Source organism: Pongo pygmaeus, chromosome 5 (assembly GCF_028885625.2).
Source record: "Pongo pygmaeus isolate AG05252 chromosome 5, NHGRI_mPonPyg2-v2.0_pri, whole genome shotgun sequence".
In the NCBI taxonomy this organism is placed as follows: domain Eukaryota; kingdom Metazoa; phylum Chordata; class Mammalia; order Primates; family Hominidae; genus Pongo; species Pongo pygmaeus.
Window position 1 is genome coordinate 153031293 of NC_072378.2, and position 20500 is coordinate 153051792.

The 20500-nt window shown below is 36.4% G+C and overlaps 1 protein-coding gene across 2 annotated transcripts in view; it reads right to left on the reverse strand.

Moving 5' to 3' along the window:
- SYNE1 (spectrin repeat containing nuclear envelope protein 1) overlaps positions 1–20500 on the reverse strand; it is a 525017-nt gene that overhangs the window by 418780 nt on the left and 85737 nt on the right. For both annotated transcript variants that reach the window (XM_054490749.2, XM_054490748.2), the window contains one exon: positions 9821–9882. In XM_054490749.2, coding sequence (XP_054346724.2) covers positions 9821–9882 — 62 coding nt within the window. The remainder of the gene's footprint in view (positions 1–9820; positions 9883–20500) is intronic.

The following is a 20500-nucleotide window of genomic DNA, read 5'->3' on the forward strand; positions in this document are numbered from 1 at the left end:
TTGAGACACGTCCCTTTTGAATGTAGTTTAACTTTTTAATTTTTAAATGTGCTAAAATACACATAATATAAAATTTGCCACATTAATCATCTTAAGTATACAGTTCAGTAGTGTTAAATATTTCCACATTGTTGTGCAACTGATCTCCACCATTTTCATTTTGTGAAATTGAAACTCTGTACCCATTAAACAACAACTAGCCATTCCCTCTGCCCTTCAGCCCCTACCATTCTACCATTCTATTTTCTTTTGAATGATTTTGACTACTCTGGATACCTCTTATAAGTAGAATCACACAGTATCTGTCATTTTGTGACTGGCCTATTTCACTTATTATAATGTCCTCAAGGTTTATCCATATTGTAGCAGGTGCCAGAATTCCATCCTCTTTAAAGGCTGAATTGTATTCCATTGTATGAATATACCACGTATTTTGCATCCATTCATCCATCAATGGGCATCTGCATTGTTTCCATTTTCTGGCTATTGTGATTAATGCTACTATGAGCATGAGTGTATTAATATCTCCTGAAGACCCTGCTTTCAATTTTTGTAGATATATACCCAGAAGTGGAATTCTATTTTTATCTTATTTTTTGAAAAACTGACATATTGTTTTCCATAGTGGCTGCTTTGTGGAAGAATAGAAACCTACTTTGAAACATTACTAGCATATCATCACTGTATGAGGTACAAATTTCTACAAATCTTCTACAATCTTAGAATCCCTATTGACCAATATCATGCAGCTATAAAGTAGATTTTCACTATTAATAATTAAGTATTTAACAAAGAAAATGATAAAATCACCTGTCTCACACCAGGACCATCTAGGTCCTCATTTGCCATCATCCATAATCACTTTTAGTCTTCTAGTAAATGGTTTTTCCTTTTGAGAAAAGAGCTCTCAAAACATTTTATCATCAAAAAAAGCTACAATATTTTACTTTAAAATACTAAACACGTATCCTATGGCTTAATATTTGTGATTGCTAGGTACCTAGTGATACAAATAAAACTGAACCAGAAAATGCTTAGAAGAATAGCGCATGCCACAGTTAAGTATTTACTTCAGTTGAGGCACACACACTATTGAGCACAGTCAGGGTTGCTGAACAGGATGAAGAGTCATGACCTGAGATAGTCACAAAATTTTCTTCTGCGGAGCATGTAGGGAGGTCTCAAGGCAAGGGTTGACTCTCCATGTGCATTCTGTGCACCTTGAAACCTCTGTGCACAGAACGACGCATAATTTCTAGAACCAGATAAACCACTACTTCTGGTTTATATAAGTTTCAGGTAGGAATTATTTCACAAGCTAAGAAATTGTATATGTAGAAAAATTCCCATCCCAGGACCAGTCTGGAGTTTTTGTATGCTCTGATGATTATCTTCTGGGTGGGAGCAGCAAGTTAAACAACAGTAATATAGAGAAGTGGGAAGGAAGAGAGGTTAACCAGCAGATATGGAGCAAGTGACCTCCCCAAAGGTTGTCAAAGAACCCTCCACAGTATATGTATCAAAATGCCAACGCATCCTTGGACCAGATCAGGTAAATCATGATTATAACCACTGACAGTAGTCAAATAAAATTAATGTCCAACAGGTTTTGTCATTTTATTCAGAAAATCTAATTGAATGTTTCCAATATCTTCAGAAACAAGGTGTAGTAATTTAAAAATTGTATGTGTAATCTGCTTCTCTTTCACTGCCTTTACAACAGCACTATTGTGATCATTTTCCACTTCTGCTTGGCAAAGGTGGGAAGGTCGTTCCCATTCTTTTTTGTTTCCTGTGACAGATAGCATAATCCTTTCCACTTCCTCGATTATTTAATTCAATTCTGAATAAATATTCCAAAGGCAATAACTGCCCTCCAGCTCAGCTTTAAATCTGCTTGGAAAACTCAGCTCTTAACAATTTTCAGATGTAATGAAGTTTGTTTTACTATATAGTATAAAAGAAGCATATTCTCCAAGTTATTTATTTGGTACAAGTTGGGGTTACCCTCGACTCGTCTCTTTTGCTCACACTCAATATCTGATTCATCAACAAATCTTGTTGGCTTCACTTTCAAAATTCTTCCGGTATCCAACCACCTCTCATCACTCCACTGCTACTATCTTGGTCCAAGTCACCAGTACCTTGACCAGATAGCTTCAGTAACCTCTAACTTATCTCCCTCCTTCTGCCCTTGCTTCTCTTCAGTCTACGTTCAGCAGAAGAGCTTCTTGATCTTCTTCACTGTCCATCTCTCCCATTAGGATATAAGCTTCATAATGAGATGGGTTTTTTTTTTCTGTTTTGGTCACTGCTACATTTTCAGCACCTAGAATATTCCCTAGCTTATTAAACAGCATTTTAAAATATTTATTGACTAAATGTATGATAAATAAAATATATTTCTGCTTACGCCTGTAATCCCAGCATTTTGGGAGGCTGAGGTGGGTGAATTATTTGAGGTCAGGAGTTCAGGACCAGCCTGGCCAACATGGTAAAATCTCATCTCAACTAAAAATACAAAAACTAGCTGGGCATGGTGGTGGGCACCTATAATCCCAGCTACTGAGGAGGCTGAGGCAGGAGAATCACTTGAACTCGGGAGGAGGAGGTTGCAGCGGTCCAAGCCATGCCATTGCACTCCAGCCTGGGCGACAGAGCAAGACTCCATCTCAAAAAAATAAATAAATGAATGAATGAATGAATAAATAAATAAATAAATAAAATAATATATTTCTAAAGAAGGAACTTTGACAAATATTAATATTAGCAAAATGTTTATTAATCTGCATAAACTTTGTGAGATCTAGATCTTTGTTATTCATAAACTAATATATTCTATAAATAAATTAACAAATACTATTCATTTTGAAATGGGGATTTTCCTTTGTAATGTTTTAATTACATATTTGGAAATAACTAATTCATTAGAATGTTTAGGGTTAACAAATTAAAGTGGGTTTATTTTTTCCCTGGCTTTATTAAGATATAATTGACAAATAAAAATTGTATATATTTGTTATATAAGATGATCTCTTGGTATGTGCATACATTGTGAAATGATTAAATCAAGCTAATGATCATATCCGTCATCTCACCTACTTATCGTAGCTTGAGAAAAACAACTAAAAAATTATTTGGGGGGGTAAATTATTGCATTTACCTTTTCCTCTTTGCCTCTTTGTCTTCCTGTCTGAACTCATTAATAGTCTCACCAAAATGTGTACAAGGAAACAGATGGGAGTAAAATTCTATTCGGAACATGTTACCATGTTATCTTTCAGCACTGCTGGTGGAAAGACAACTAAAGAAGATGAAAGCCACGACTGAAGTGATATTTTATGACTATAAAGATGTCATTTAAATTCATGATTAGCATGGATTTTTTTTTTTTTAGAAAAAACATAGAAAATCCAAAATGTTCCTTTTAAAAGACTGTATGCATCTAACTTGGTATTAAAACAAAATGTGCTCTTAATGGAATCTGTTATAGGCTGAATTGTGCCTACTCATCAGAGATATGCTGAAATCTTAACCCCCCAAAATGCTGCAGAATGTGGCCTTATTTGGAAATAGAGTCTTTAGAGAGGTAATCAAGTTAAAATGAGGTCATTAGCATGGGTCCTAATCCAATATGACTAGTGTCCTCATACAGTGGGGACATTTGGACACAGACATGCACAGAGGCAGAGATTGAAATAATGCAGCTACCCTGCATTGAAATAATGCAGGCTAGAAGGAGCCTGGCCTTCGAGCCTCCAGAACTCTGAGATAACAAATTTCTCATTTTAAGCCACCCAGTATGTGGTACTTTGTTATGGCAATCTCAGCAAATAATAGGGAACCTAAATAATGTTTTATAAGTTTTTTTTTCTGCAGTTTTTCTGAAAAGTGAGAAGATGCTCATATCATGCCTGACTTCATCCCAAAGACAGTATTTAAAATGTTCAGTGCCTTTTGTTGATGGCTCCATAAATTTAAGGCTGACAGAAGGATAAAGGACTGCTCATTCTATATTGAAAAGAAGCTCCATTTATAGAAACACTAAAACATGGCTATTTGAGACCTATTTTTCCTCAAAGGGCTTAGTGAGAAGCAATCTATTTATTTCACAGTCAAATGTCATAAGATTGAATCAAGGGTGTTTAAATAAAAACACAATATTCCATTCTATTTGATAAAATGAGAGAAAATATGAAACTGCAAGCATTTGATAATAGAAAATAATCAATATAAATATTAAGATTGCTTATACACGCCTAATTTTAAACATCTAACTTTTTACAAAGGGTTTTTAAAGATTGTTCCCTTTGGGTGGCTGAAGTACTAAATAACTACAACAGTCTATGAATTTTATATAAAATGTAGGAATTTTTTAAGATAAATTTTAAAATGTGAAAGAACCATTTTTAACTGTCGAATTTTAAATATATTCATTGTAACATAATTTCTTTGCCTAAAATGCAAGGCCTACGCTGTTAGGCCTAAGACATCTGTGGTCATTAGGTGAGAATTCCTTCAAATTCAAGTCCATGTCACCTCTGTCTTCATCTCTCTGCCTATCCCAAAGTTAGGCACAGCCATACCCACTTTCCTATTCCCAGTGCCAGTCTCAGAGAAGGGGAGATATCTCTGCTCTGGAACAAACCTACACCCTCCACCTCTGCTCTTGATTTCTTCTCTCATTCTGCCTCCTCGGGAGCCTTGTTCCTTCAGAATCCCATTCATTGCCTTCTTTTTTAGCCTCTCCCTCTCTACAAGCTCTTGATCATTCCCTTCTATACAGATACAGGCTCACAACCACCGTTTATTAAAACAGCTTTTACCAAATCCAATGTTCTGCACCAGCTAATACTCTATCTCATGAACAGGTAATATATATTAAGTGTACTAACATCCTTACCTCTCATTTACTCATCAGCTAGCTAGAGTCTAGTTTCTACTATAACATGGCCACTCCCAATGGTGGCCAATGACTTCCAAACTGCCAAATCGAATGGGTTCACCTTTACCAACTAATTTCTCCTTCTAAACTGAATTTCCTAGCTTTCCCCCCCAAGCCTCTTGTATTCCCTACATCTGTGAACAATCTTAATCATTTGCTCAAGCCAGAAATCTAGAAGTCATTCTTTATTCCTTGCCCTCCAAGATTCCAATTAATTACTCAGTTGTATCAAGTCCACTCCTAAACATCTTTTCAGTCTACCACTTTTCTCCATTTCTCCACCACTACTTTAGTCCAAGCTGCCCTCACCTCTCATCTGACTTACTGCAAGTTCACTCCATCTTCAATCTTTCTTGTTCCTGCTCTAATTCAGGAGAGAGAGAGAGATGTTCAGGGTCAGAATGATCATTTTATTCTCCTGCCTAAGATTCTTTCATGTCCTCCACTGCCCATAACAAAATGTCTAAACTATTTAATGACTGGCCTTTGACCAATTCTCAGTTTTCTCTGTTGCCACCCCATTCTTGGTGATACGGTTTGGCTGTGTCCCCACCCAAATCTCGTCTTGAATTGTAGTTCCCATAATCCTCACAGGAGGGACCTGGTGGAAGGTAACTGAATCATGAGGGAGGTTACCCTCATGCTGTTCTTGCGATAGTGAGTGAGTTCTCACGAGATCTGATGGTTTTATAAGGGGCTTTTCCCCTTTGGCTTGGCACTTCTCCTTCCTGCCACCATGTGAAGAAGGACATGTTTGCTTCTGCTTCTGCCATGATTGTAAGTTTCCTGAGGCCTCCTCGGCCCTGTGGAACTGTGAGTCAATTCAACCTTTTTCCTTTATAAATCACCCAGTCTCAGGTATGTTCCTATAGCAGCATGAGGATGGACTATTACACCTGGAATCTACACTTTCAGGTATTCTGAACTGCTTTCCTTCCCTTTCCCGTACCATGCTTTCTAACCCTCCACTTTTGAAAGCATTCGTTCCTTTACCTACCCAACCCCAGGACCTTTCTCAGGCCCAGCTTAAATGTTTCCTCCTCTGAAACTCTCTTGATGCCCTTCTTCGGATTACCTGTGTGGCTGCTGTGCTTGTCATGTGTTCACTTGTCACCCTGCATGTCCTGTCATAAACTCATCACAAACACTTCATTGTGATTGTCTCCTCTGCTAAATGATCAGTACCATGATGGCACAGTCTGTGTCTGCCTTTGTTCATCACTGTATCCACAATCCCTAGCACATAACAGGTGTTTAATAAATACTTACTGAATGAATTACTAAATAAACAAATGAAGCATGGGAGGATAACACAATGATTAGTCCCTGCTAAGGACTGAACATTTGTTTTCCCCACAAAATTTATACGTTGAAACTTTAACCCTCAGTGCAATGGTCTTTGGAGGTGGGATCTTTGGGAGGTAATTAGGTTTAGATGAGGTCATGAGGTTGGGCTCCCCACAATAAGATTTGTCGGTGTCCTTATAGGAAGAAGAAGAAGACACAGAGAGAAGGCAGCCATCCATCTGCAACCGAGGAAGACAGCCCTCACGAAGAACTGAATCTGCTGGCACCTTGATCCTGGACTTCCAGCCTCCAGAAGTGTGAGAAACAAATGTTTGCTGTTTAAGCCATCTGGTCTATCGTATTTCATTAAAGCATCCCGGGGTGACTGACAGTGTCCATGCTTAGGAGTCATAGGATTGAAATCTGTTTTTGTCCTTTACTTGCTATGTGACTATGAGCTTATTAATTAACTCTAAGCTTCTGGTTCATAATCTACAAAATAATAAAAATAATGCATTTTCTTGTGTGAGGGTTAAATAAATAAGAGATAAAGTTGCTAAGGCACTGTAATTGGCACGTGGTAAGAATTTAGGAACATGTTTTCTCAATAAGTGCTGATAATCTAGATGCGAATCAGAAACCTGACTTTGAAAAACCATCACTAAAAATCAATATTGGGCTAATTTAATAAAATACTCCACCTTCTTTCATTAACAGAGCTAACAGAATAGAAAGATACTGGTTTCTTCTTGAAAAGTGAGAAAATTATAGGTTCAATGTCTAACAATAGAGCCCCATCCCTGAAAGAAATTATCAGGTATATGAAATAACAACAATCCGCCAATTGTTAATGTTATATCAACAATTTGTGATCTGCAATGTTTTACATAATTGGAGAAGCATTAAGACTTCAATTTGATAACAAACTTCAAAAAAGAACAGATAATTATACCCACAAGTTTTAATGATCTAACATTTGTGTAGTAAAAATAGAATAAAAACACAAACACAGAAAATTCTTAGGTTTTTTTCTTACTTATAATAAGATTTTTGTTTTAAGGAAAGCATATTTTTACTTATAATAATTAACAAATGTAAAAAAGAAAAAATAATAAAAGCATATTTTAAAAAACAGATTGCAATCTTATTTGCATACTATCTCTTCTTATTGCTGTCATAATATTTATAAAGAAATGTTACACTAGAATAATATGCCATCAGTAAAAGACTTTTTATTTAATTAAAAGTCAAAAGTATATTAATTTGCAACTGAGCAAAGCAGTCAAGCACAAAAATAAAAATTCCTATTAAAAAGTGCCCCTAGATATACAATCATGTCATCTGCAAACAGGAACAATTTGACTTCGTCTTTTCCTAATTGAATACCCTTTATTTCTTTCTCCTGCCTGATTGCCTAAGCATCTTCTGAACAGCTCCCAATGCTCCCAAGATTGAAGAACTTTAGGAGAGAAGGATCAACTTCCTTTCTTCTCAACTAAACATCCCAGCTCTTAAACCTGCCACTACCTATTATTAAAGCTATATTTGGAAATGGTAAATTTAACTCATAAATGGTTTGGTTGTCAGTTTATCTGAAAACATTCCAAAGCACAGAGCTATGTATACCTGGATTACCATGCAAGGAAACATCAAATATGAAAGGGGAGACAGGCTCATCACTGCCATTATTCCAGGGTTGAGTTCCAACCTCTAACTGTTAAAAACTTTGAAGGGTGTTTTAATAGCGCAAGGAAATGGGGATTCTTAGAAGATCTTAGAATATATTAAAATCATAATTGTGCATAGCTGTTGACTACCTACTTCTAGAAATTTATCCTAAGAAGAAAATATCATACAAGTGTTCAAACAACATATACCCAGGACTTTCACTGTAGTATTTTATATAATATGAAACAACTGAAAACCACCTAATTAACCCTCTACAGGCAACTGGCTAACTCATCACAGATAAACATGACAAAGTTTATTTAGTCATTACAATAATTACATAGTTCTATCTATTGTCATGGATTGATGTGTTGGGTGAAATAGAGGCTCCAGAACAATATCCTATAAAACCACTTCTATGAAACTGTGTGTAGAAAAGTGTTGTCCAATATCTTAATGATGACTGTATCTGGATTATGTGATTTAAGATTACTTTTACTTTCTTTACACTTTCTAAAAGTTTCATTATTAATATTATTTTCAATTACGTAACCTCTGTACACTATGAAAAAATAATAACTCTTCATTTTGAAAAAAAAAAAAAAACCTTTTCCCCAATCGATGACAATTCCATAGTACAAATAGCGGCCAGATGGGACCAACTGAGGCTTTAAAAAACAAGCTCCAAAGTCATCAATCCGATGTATCCACTGCCTTTTTACAGAGCAGATTGTGGGGCAACTACTGGGCCAAATTCCCTTCTCATCAAGTGGCTGTGGGGAAGAGAGCATAGGAAAGACGACCCTGGTTTATCCTATATCTAGACAGGTCGCTCTAGGCTTCTTTCATGGCTGGATTGTGAGCTTCTCGGGGCCTGGGAAAGTGTTTTACTAATTTTTTCCTGTCTTCAAAGGCTAGCACAGACACAAAGTAAGCAATGAATCTGTAGAATGGGACTAAAATCAACTGTCATGCTTTGTTTGCTTCTGCGCTATCAAAATGGCTTTGGGGAAGCACCTGATCAAAACCTGCCTATAGGGTTGTGCTTTACTTACTACAGGCACCACTCTCAGCAAAAGTGAGAATAAAAAATTTGAAGATAAAATTGTTTTATCATCTAATTCATTTAACCAATTATTGTCTTGAAGGGAGAGTCAACTTAACTTCAACTATATAATCATATAGACTACTCCTTTAAAAATTATCAGCAAATCCTCTAACTGAATTCAGACACAATTGTCCCATCATCTGAATTTATTTTTACAAATATGATGTCTCTTGGCTTGCTTATCTTTTCATCAGCAGTACAAGAGATTAATTTCATTATACTGTATCAAGATTGATTTATTTTATGTTAGTATTTATGTTCAAAGACATTATAATATATAGACATATAGTCACCTAATATCACTGAATGACAGAGTGGATAATACTAGAATGATTTTAGTCTTTTCATGTCCTATTACCATGGTTACTTTTTTAAATCAAAGCACCAGAGATGAGAGCACAGATACTATCATAATCTCTTTAGATAAAATCTTTTGCTTAGCATAGATCACTTATAGCTTCTTTGTGTTCCAAACAGGAACAAATACACACAAACGGAAATCCAGCACAAATTCTCCTTTTGATATGACACACACATTAGTATTAGAAAAAATAATTGGATGAAATAGTTTCTCAAGATTCACAGAATTGACATGAAGTAACAGCTCTTGACTCTAGCTATATGTTCATTTCTTCCCAGAAGCAATGTTAGCAAGTTCCACTCTTAGGCAACAGCTAGACCAACCAATAAGATTACAGTATCATTGATTCGCAATAGTGACAACAGGGACAGAAGCATTTTGTTATACTGGACATTTAACGATTTACTGGCTCAACCTAAGTAAACCTGTAAGGCTGGGTAGTTTCCTTTACCTTGGCCAGATGAGAGTTGATCCATTTTGTGAAAGTTCGTTTTTGTACTATCTCTTGCTCATCTAGAAGGAAAAATAAATCTCGTTAAATAATGTAATATTTCATGAAGTTCTACGAGAAAAAGTCCTAGTTACACAAATCTGGAAGGAATCGTGAAATCATTTTCTCATTCATTTTACCAATTATTGTCTTGAAGGGAAAAGTCAACAAAAGTCAATCTATATAATCATATAGACTATTCCTTTAAAAAATTATCTGCAAATGCTTTAAAATTTGCCGTATGTTAGCCCTATGTTTACCTTCATCCACTTACTTAAAATTCACAGATGACTTATACTTCAACAACGCTGTTAAAAATAAAAATTCACCAAGACCACTAAGTGCTGAATTTTATGCTAAGTGCAAAGGAATACAGAGGGCTGAATAGGGCAAGGTCCCTGCTATAAAATATCTAGAGGTGGAAATGGACAAGCAAGGGCTATGAATAGTAGAGGGTTACACAGTAATGCAATAAGATAGAGCCGTATACATGAAGCACTAAAGGAACTTCACCCAGATGGGAATATGGTGACTACACCCTGGAGTGACCACCAAAAATTCCCACCACATGGATTCCCCATTTTTGTGTTGGCAGAATGTGGGTAGAACCTGTGACTTGTGTCTAGCCAACAGGATATGACAAAGGTGATGAGACGCCACACTTGTGATCATGTTACTTTATGATACTCCAGCTTAGCTGACTGAAGTGAGAGATTCTCCTGCTGGCCTAGAAGAAGCAACTAGCCAGGCTGTGAAGTTCCTTTGGAGAGGGTCAATGGCAAGGAACTAGAGGCTCCCTTCAGGAGTGAAGTGCAATCTCAGTGAACAGCCAGTAAGACACCAGGCCCTTGTCAAACAGTCACAGGGAATGAATTCTGCTAACATTGTGACAGAGCCCCAAAAGTGGATTCTTCCATAGTTGAGCCTCCAGATAAGAATGAAATCCAGCTGATGCCTTAGTTATAGCCTTGTAAGACCCTGAACAAATAATGCAGCTAAGCTTTGCGTGGACTCCTGACATGCAAACATTTGGAGATAATAAACAATTGTTGCTTTAAACTTCAAAGTTTGTGGCACTTTGTTATGTAACAAGAGGAACTAATATAGAAAGGAAAAGAGGTAGGGTTTGGGTAGGCTTTAATTAGAGGTATAAAGAGATAAAAATGATGTTGGTAGTTTGACAGGAACAGCGTTGAATCTGTAGATTGCTTTGGGCAGTATGGCTATTTTAACAATATTGATTCTTCTCATCCATAAGCATGGGATGCTTTTCCATTTGTTTGTATCATCTATGATTTCTTTCAGCAGTGTTTTATGGTTCTTCTGGTAAAGATCTTTCACCTCTTTAGTTAGATGTATTCCAAGGTATTTTATTGTGTGTGTGTGACTATTGTAAATGGGGTTGCATCCTTGATTTCGCTCTCAGGTTACAAGTTGTTGGTGTATAGAAATGCCACCGAATTGGCCGGGCATGGTGGCTCACGCCTGTAATCCCAGCATTTTGGGAGGCCAAGGCAGGCAGCTCACGAGGTCAGGAGGTCAAGACGATCCTGGCTAACACGGTGAAACCCCGTCTCTACTAAAAATACAAAAAATTAGCCGGGCGTGGTGGCGGGTGCCTGTAGTCCCAGCTACTCAGGAGGCTGAGGCAGGAGAATGGTGTGAACCCGGGAGGTGGAGCTTGCAGTGAGCCGAGATTATGCCACTGCACTCCAGCCTGGGCGTCAGAGTGAGACTCCTTCTCAAAAAAAAAAAAAAAAGAAAAAGAAATGCCACAGAATTTTGTACATTGATTTTTTATCCTAGGAGGGGGGTGTGGGTTGAAAAACTACCTATTGGGTAATACGCTCACTAACCAGGTGACAAGATCATTCATACACAAAACTCAGCGACACACAATTTACTCATGTAATAAAGCTACACATGTAACCCATGCACCTAAAATAAAAGTTTAAAAAAAAGAGAAAAGCCACAGAGAAGTAGTTTAACACCTTCAAAAGAAGAAGTGAATTTTACCCACCCCACCAGCATGTACTGAGTATCAGCTGTTCACAAACTAGTAAACACTATGTTGCGGGGGACATAAACAAGAAATAATTTCAATCCCTTGCCCTTTGAGGGATGATACTCAAATCTCTGTCTTTGTCTCTGACCTTGTCTGTGCTTCAGCCCAGACCATTCGCTTGTCTACTAGAATGTAAAGTCCAGGAGGACAGCAATTTGGTTCCCAATGCCTACTAGTATGACCAATAAGAATGAATGAGTGAAGAAAATAAATACAAAACCTTTCCGTTTGGAGAAATTTTGTATCTATCTATAAAATTGACAGAATCCATGACCTCTAATATATTTTAACATGCTCTTTAATTTTCAAGTGTATACAAAAAACAAATCGGTATAAAAATAAGTAAATAAGTAGAACTTCCTATATACCAGGCACTGAGATTTAGATAAATCAATTACTTTATATTTTAATTATCATTTATTTAGCATTATATATTATATATGTATTAATCCATTAATTCTTGTCAAGATCTATGAGCACAAACTATTATAATGCCCTTTTACATACAAAACTGTCAAGACACTGAACTACCAAGGTCATCCAGCGGCAGAGCCCTGTTGTAGACTTCAGAAATCTAGTAGTATACTATGCCATTTTATGTCACTCAAGGGTAGCATAAAAATTACCACATTCATCTATCAAATACTAATCTCATGAAAATTATAAATTTATAGTTCAAATTTTTTGACCTGAGATTCTTTAGGTTGTATAAATAAAGTTAGGTAGCAGCAAAATGATCTTAACTAATCAAGGTAGGTTTGATGGAATTTGGAACTTTATAATGCATAAAATCCAATTGAAAACCTAAAATAGACACGGTTAGATTATATGTAAATTATTTACACTCAGTTTGAGATTATACATTCTTTTATAAACATCACAAAATACCACTGTTTAAAAATGTTAATATAATTTGGCATAATATGTTAATGTATACTGTCATAAAATTAAATATATAATCTGATGACATATTACTTCTTAATATAAATTGTTATATTTTCACTATTATAACCTTTAATGAAATAATAATAGTATTGTAACAATTTCATCTGATGGTAAATCTCTGAGTTTATAGTTAGACTTCAGCTAAATGGCCTTTTTTAGAATCCTCAAATTAACTTTTTTTGCAGCACAGCATATATTTAAATGTTAAATTCTTTACGTGTTTCCTTTTTTAATATGGTTGCAAAAACAGATTTTACTAGGTCCTACAATTCACTTTTTGTATTATCAAACGTAGTCAGCTGAATTCTAAGTAAATATTTTTCTGATTTTACTTATTATTTTCCTAAAAGAAAAAAAATTTTTTAATCTAATTATTCAGCAAACCCTCATTTTTTATGTAAAACTTGAAAATCTTACTCCCAAGATTTGGTAGTTAAACCTGATACCAACAACAAAATGTTCAATTTGTGGAAGTAACAGAAATATGCAATGAATGTCTATCAACTTGTGTTAAAAGTTTAACGAACAATAACATTTCTTTTTAATGCTGTTGACGGAACAAAATGAACCTTCATGACTAGGTCTATAAAGTTCTTAAGTACAGTCATGCACTGCATAATGATTTTTCGGCCAATGACGAACCTCATATATGACAGTAGTGCCATAAGATTATAAACGCAACGGAAAAATTCCATTTGTCTAGTGATGTCCTGCCATTGTAGGGCAACCCATTGCCTTTTCTATATTTAGACATGTTCAGATACACAAAATACTTACCGTGTGCTACAATTGCTTACAATATTCAGTACAGTTCACATGCTGTACAAGTTTGTAACCTAGGAGTAATAGGCTATATCATGTAGCCTAGATGTGTAATAGTCTATACCCTCTAGGTTTGCACAAGTACACTCTACAGTGTTCCCACAACAATGAATTCACCTAGAAGACAAATTTCTCAGAATATAACTCCATCATTAAGCTACACATGACTTTATATGTCATTATATTTAAGAAAACAGTTTAAATATATTTAACAAGTAAAAACTTTATTAACAATGTTTCTGTCTTCAGCTTTTCTGCTTGAGAAGAGTTATGAGAATTCAGATCAACTGCAAAGGCATCGTAAAATGGATGAGATGACAGCAGCGTCAGGGTAGAGGAGAGGTGTGGCTGGGGAAGCCACACTACAATTTGGGTGCTGCACAGCTGTGATAAGCCCTGATTTAAGACCAGTTTTTGGTGTGGGTGATTATTACTGGGTAGAATTGGTTCAAACTCTCCTTCTCTCTTATAACCTAAATCGTAATTGGTTCCTAAAGGCCAGATTGTGTAACATTAAAAGTAACAACCACAAATGAGTTCCAAAAACTCTCTGGGTCCTCCATCCTTGAGGCTTGCATTGCTTGTTCTATTTCAAAAGCAGTTGGTCCTACACACCTCAGGAATTGGAGTCGGCTGAGGCTACATGAACACATAGCTCTGGGTAATATTATAAGATAATATCCCTCTGTAGAAATTAGTAAAAAAAAAAAAAAAGGGTTCTGGCTCAGATATTCAATTACTGTATTTCTTTGCCCATTTTTAGATAATTTCTCAGAGTTTTGCCATTTCAGGACAAGATCATGACACACGACAAATGCAAAAATGAGGCCCAATTTAGCAACTGTGATTCCATTTGACTATTAGGAAACTATCACAACTGACGATAGTTCATGGTTTTCTTCCTGATGAGTTATACTAATAGTCACCCGCGGGTGCTGCACAATTGTGATTTACTCTAGGTGACTTAAACATGCACCTGTAAGCACAAAGATCATAATAAAAGGTGGCTTGGGTTATTGTGCAGCCATTGCAATCAATCACAAATAATATATTGTCTAGAAACATGTTAAATATACTTTTAATTTTACCATACACAACAAATGTAGCAACTAATATGTGATGTAAAACTGTGTCACAGGGTCCTATGACCACTGACTTTTAAATAGATTTACTAAATTACAAAAATATTAAAATACATGACAATATCCACTTAAGAGATGGTATGTTTAAAATTCAGACAGTAAATGAAATTAGTATATTTTAATATATTGAATACATTCTTCCATAATAATTTAATTCTGAGAGATATAGCATTTCATGTATCAGTATGTACATAATAATGCATAATGCATTTTCATCAGAATCATAAAATATCATAAAGAGCAAAATAGTAAATGTCTAGAAGTATCCATCTGTAATTAATATCACATTTAATATATATATTACCAGGAAGAGTCCGGGTGCTGTGGCTCATGCCTGGAATCCCAGCACTTTGCGAGGCCCAGGCAGGAGGATCACTTGAGGTCAAGAGTTTGAGACTAGCCTGGCCAACATGGTGAAACCCTATCTCTGTGAATAATATAAAAATTAGCCAGACGTGGTAGTGGGCACCTGTAATCCCAGCTACTCGGGAGGCTAAGAAAGGAGAATCACTTGAACCTGGGAGGCAGAGGTTGCAGTGAGCAGAGATCACGCCACTGCACTCCAGCCTGGGCGACAGAGTAAAACTGTATCTCAAAAATAAATTAATTAATTAATACTAAGAAGAAAGAAATGCTGTTTACATAATTATATATAGGTAAGCATGAAATTGCAATCTCTGGCAAAAATAAATAAATAAATAAATAGTACCATGCATTGATACATTTATAGGAACTTGGAATAGGTCATGATAAACTTTTTTGGGGTTTTTTTTGCAGATTATTATTATGCCTGATAGGTTTCTTTAATGATGATGATAGCTTAAATAAATGTCTTAAGGATTTGAATTATCTAAAAATATAAATGTAAATGTTCATTTAAAACAAATCACACATTTAAAATCACATCATTCCTGGTAGTATCTAATAAAGATTTTTCATCATTTTCGTTGCAGGCAAATATACCTCAATAAAGTATTGGAATGAAATTGAAAAAATAGACAAATGCAGATTGAATTTCTTCCCACAACCACATGATGTGACTACAAAGGGGAAAACAACAGCAAAGGCATACGGTGACAATGTAATGATTATTAATTACCAAACACAATCAAATGACTTGATTTGGGAACAGAATTATATTATCCGGATTGCATATCTACAATTACTAAAATTACCACTAACTTTATTATATATGGGTAGGGAATAAAGTATATTGAATAGTCCAACACAAGAAAATGAACCATTTACAGGTGCTTATAACTACTCAATGTTAAGATTTTAAAATTGAATATATAAATGAAAAACATTTACAGGACCAGGCTGTGGCAGATTTCCAAATATGACCATAAATCCTTCCCATCTTGATCAGCACATCCTTTGCAATGTGATTTTATTGCCCCTTCTCTTAGGAGGTGGTCTTATTTCCCCAGACCTTGAGTCTGGGCTGGCATTGAGATCTGCACTGATCAATAATATGGCAGAAGTGATTTTAAGTGACGTCTGAGGCTGGACCTTAAGGGGACTTGAGATTCCACTTTGGCTATAGTGGAATTCAACTCTGCTCTGAGACCTCTACACAAGGAAGCTGGTCTGAGATCCTCGTGAATAAGAAGTCACTTGGAGGATAGATTCTAAACCTCAAGAATAAGAAATAAAAGTACAAATTGGTGTGATGAAGGTATATTCCTATTTTTTGGGATTGGGAGGCTTTATTTATTTTTTTAAAAACTCTATTGAGGTAAAGAGTTAAGCTGTAACATACTTCATTGATTTCCTCACCCTTTTTGGCTCTGTTTTACTATATCACCTAATTTGTTGGTTGCGCTAATGTTTGTAGAAAGAGGTCTTGTATTTGCTGCATCATAATGACATTTGTACTATTTTGGCTGGTTTAAGTACATATGAATGAAATGACCATTTTTCCTTTAGTTGACTTTACCCTGATTTCACCTAGTGTTTCAATGAGTAAAAATACAGCTTAAAATTAAAAAAAAAAAAAAAAAAAGAAGCCACTTGGAGGAGAACTGAGGCACCTCAGATGGCAGCCAGCAACAGCTGCTTGACACATGAGTGAGCCGCCATGGACCTGCCAGTCCAACTGATCCCCCAGCTGCATGTATCCATGTGAATGGGCCCAGGCACAGCTGGCAGAAGAAACACCCAGCCCACTCACAGAAACATGAGAAATCCTAAACTGTTGTTGCTCCACGCCACTAAGATTTGGTGGTGGTTTGTTGCACAGGAAAAGCTAACCAAAACAGAAATTGCTACCAGGAGTGTGGTGTTGCTCTAACAAAAATCTAAGACATATGGTGTTGTCCCTGGGACCAGATAGGGGAAGGAGATTGGAAGGACACAAAGAGCCTATTAGCAGAGGCTGGTTGGGCAGTGAGGGAACCGCCATTGTAAACTGGAGAAAGAGCCGTACATATTTTGTATATTATATATTCTGTCACCTGCAGTAACTTGAACTCATGATTCTGGCTAGGGAGATTTCCTTGCAGAATGCTGAAAGTGTCAATTGGCTTCTTTTAGCTGAACATTATAAGGTGCTGGAAGAGAGAGAAATGAACTGTTTCATTTGCAGGCACAAGGCAGAGGAAACACAGAGGCCTAGGATATGATAGACTGAAAAATAAGATATTTTGTTATTCCTAGTCTTTCCAAAAAAAAGATTTGCAAAGTAAGAAAATGCTTCAGGCAGGGTAACAGCAAATCAAAGCTATGAGTATTGTTGAAAACTCAGAAAGAGTTTGACTTGTTTAAACTCCACATATAAATGATATCACACAGTACCTTTCATTCTGTATCTCACTTATTTAATTTAGCATAATGTCCTTCAGGTTCATCCATGTCATTGCAAATGGTAGGATTTCCTTATTTTTTTATGGAGGAATAATATTCAATTGTATGTGTGTGTCACATTTTCTTTATCTGTCATAATGGATGTGTTAATTGACTGTGGTAATCATTTCACAATTTATATGTATATCATATCATCACACTGTACAACTTAAATATATGTAAGTTGTATTCATCAATTATACCTCAATAAGGCTAGGGAAAAAAGAGAACATTTGGAAAGATTTAAGGTAGTGCCTAGTTGACCTTCTCAACTAGACAAACCAACTTCTAAGCATCTTAAGGGTACTGCCCACAGCAGCCTCATATGTGTCCAATGTTTGTTTCAAAGTTGAGATTTTGGGGGCACAGAATGCACTACAGACAAGTTTTTAGGAAGCCAGCTTTCACTGAAGGGACAGCACCATTCCAAATGAACAGGAGACTGGAACCACAGTCTCCTGTGTGGCTAGGAAGAAGGCTAAGAAAACTATCAGTTGCAATCTTGAGCCATCTGTTACCAAGATAACAAGGAACATGCCTTGCCCCTGGACGAAAGGAACTGGCCACGTGTGGCTCACTGGATTTCAGAATGGCAGGACCATAATTGCTCCCTCTGTTCAATTCTCTTGCTCCTTGGACAGAAACATCTATTGCAGCGACCCCAATCCTGCCTCATCACTGCATGTTGAAGAAGTGGGGAGCAGGTAACTTCTCTTTTTAGTTTACGGGTCTATGGATTGAGAGAAATTTCACCTGAGGAACCTCATCTCTATCTGGACAAGATGCAAACAATGCAACCCAGGACTTAGAGCTTGATGCCAAACCAAAGGCTGGAGGAGACTTTTGATACCTTGAGAATGGATGAATATATTTTCCATGCAGGAAGAAAACAAACAGTAGCGACCAGAGGACAGATTTTAAATTATGGCCGCAAAATCCTGTGGTCCAACTATGCAACCTCTTTTGTATGGTGACTTTGTTCTTCTTCCCATCCAGGAGTAGAATCAATTTCCCTTCCCCTTGAATGTGAACTCATATGGTACTTGCTTTAATTAATAATGCAGCAGAAATTACTTTATGTCATCTGATTCTAGGCCTTAAGAGGTCGTGAAGTTTCTGTTTCAGCTGTCTTGGATCTCCATCCTAAAACCACTGTGCAAAGAAAGCAGTTTATATTAGAAGATGTTTCCATCTGTGGAAGAATTCAGGTGTCTCATTTGTTAGCTAGAACTAACCACCAGGCACGTGAATGAGGTCACCTTGGATCTTCAAGCTCAGTCACTCCTGCAGATGAACTCAGCCACAGGTGAACCCAAGTGAAGTCAACAAACTGATGCCTAAGACGTCAAGGCTGATGTGTCTGATACCTCCTCTCTCCCACATCCATACATACTTGATACAAATTCCTTGTGGGAAGAAAGCATTTTTCTCAATATCGTATTCCTAAAGATCAGCCTCCTGCCTGGTATATTGTCTTATGTATATGTCCTTATGAAACCATCCATATTTAACTACACTAACCAGCAAATCCACATACTGTGAGAAAGGATAAATTCTGATTGGCGTAAGCCACAGAATTTTGGAGTAGTTTGTTACACAGCAAAGGCTAACTGAAATAAAGGCATTTACATGTGTGTGGGGGCGGTGGGGGTGGAGGGGTCCTTCTCCTCCCTCACTCTGTTTTCCATAATGAAAAGATTCTAGGCTTACTTGTTTGGGCCTGTCTCCTAGGCTTTTCCTAGGAGACAAGTAATGGATTAAAAATTGCAAAGAACAAGGGCAACCAAAGTTACTCTGCATGAGTTCTGACATGGATTGATGGGAAGGGACAGAAGAGAAGAGGAGAGAAAATTAATAGCTATCTACAGTTGCGGGCTTGAGGGAAAAGATGAGTTAAGAGAATTTGTAGGGAGTCTTGCCTGTGTTGAGTCCTCTAATAACTGCTTCAAATTTTTTTCAAGTGAATGTCAGTAAAGACTTACATTGCTCTTAAGACTTTCAGAATTGGAGTTGCATTTCTTTTGTATTTAAAACCAGTGGCTAGATTGAAAGAGCCCAATTTCGTTAAAGTTACATTTGCAAAATGTAGTACCATTTCACTTTAAATCTAAGGCAGATGGGATGAAAGGAATATAATTATCTCAGTTCCTAAGTTAGAGTTGCTTAACCTCAGCAATATTGACATTTAGGCAAGATGATTCTTTGTCGTGGGAGGTGGTCTTATGCTTATAGGATGTCTAGCAACGTCATTGGCCTTTACACATTAGATACTGGTAGTACCCTATACTCTAGTGATGTATCTATTTGAAAAGTGACAAAATATAGTAAATCTAAGACTTTTGCTGAAAGGTTATATAGAAATTACACAGTTTTTCCAACATGAATTAAAATATCTTATGATGTCTGAAATTATGTCATTCAAATCTGGAAAGTTTGGTCTTATGTGGTGGGAAGGTATAAGTGGGAGAGGGTGTATAGATCCTGATAGTGTGTTCGATTTATCTTACAATTCTAAACCTCTAAAAAATATTTTAGAACTATATAAAGCAAAATCTATTTTTTAAAAAACAAATATTTTAAAAATCTTAAAATTTACCAAATTTTAATGTATTTGTCACAGTGGTGGCAGTTATATAAGGACACATATATTAGAAAATGTGCTAGGCACTGGGTTGGCTGCTAGGGCGACGACAATGTGGAAATGCTTTCATCTCACGAAGAATTTGTCAAATCATATGTACAGGGGTGTGGGAGAGAGGAGGAGACTGATGCATCAGCCTTGAAGCCTTGGATGGGCCTCAGTTTTGTAACTTTGTAGTAAAT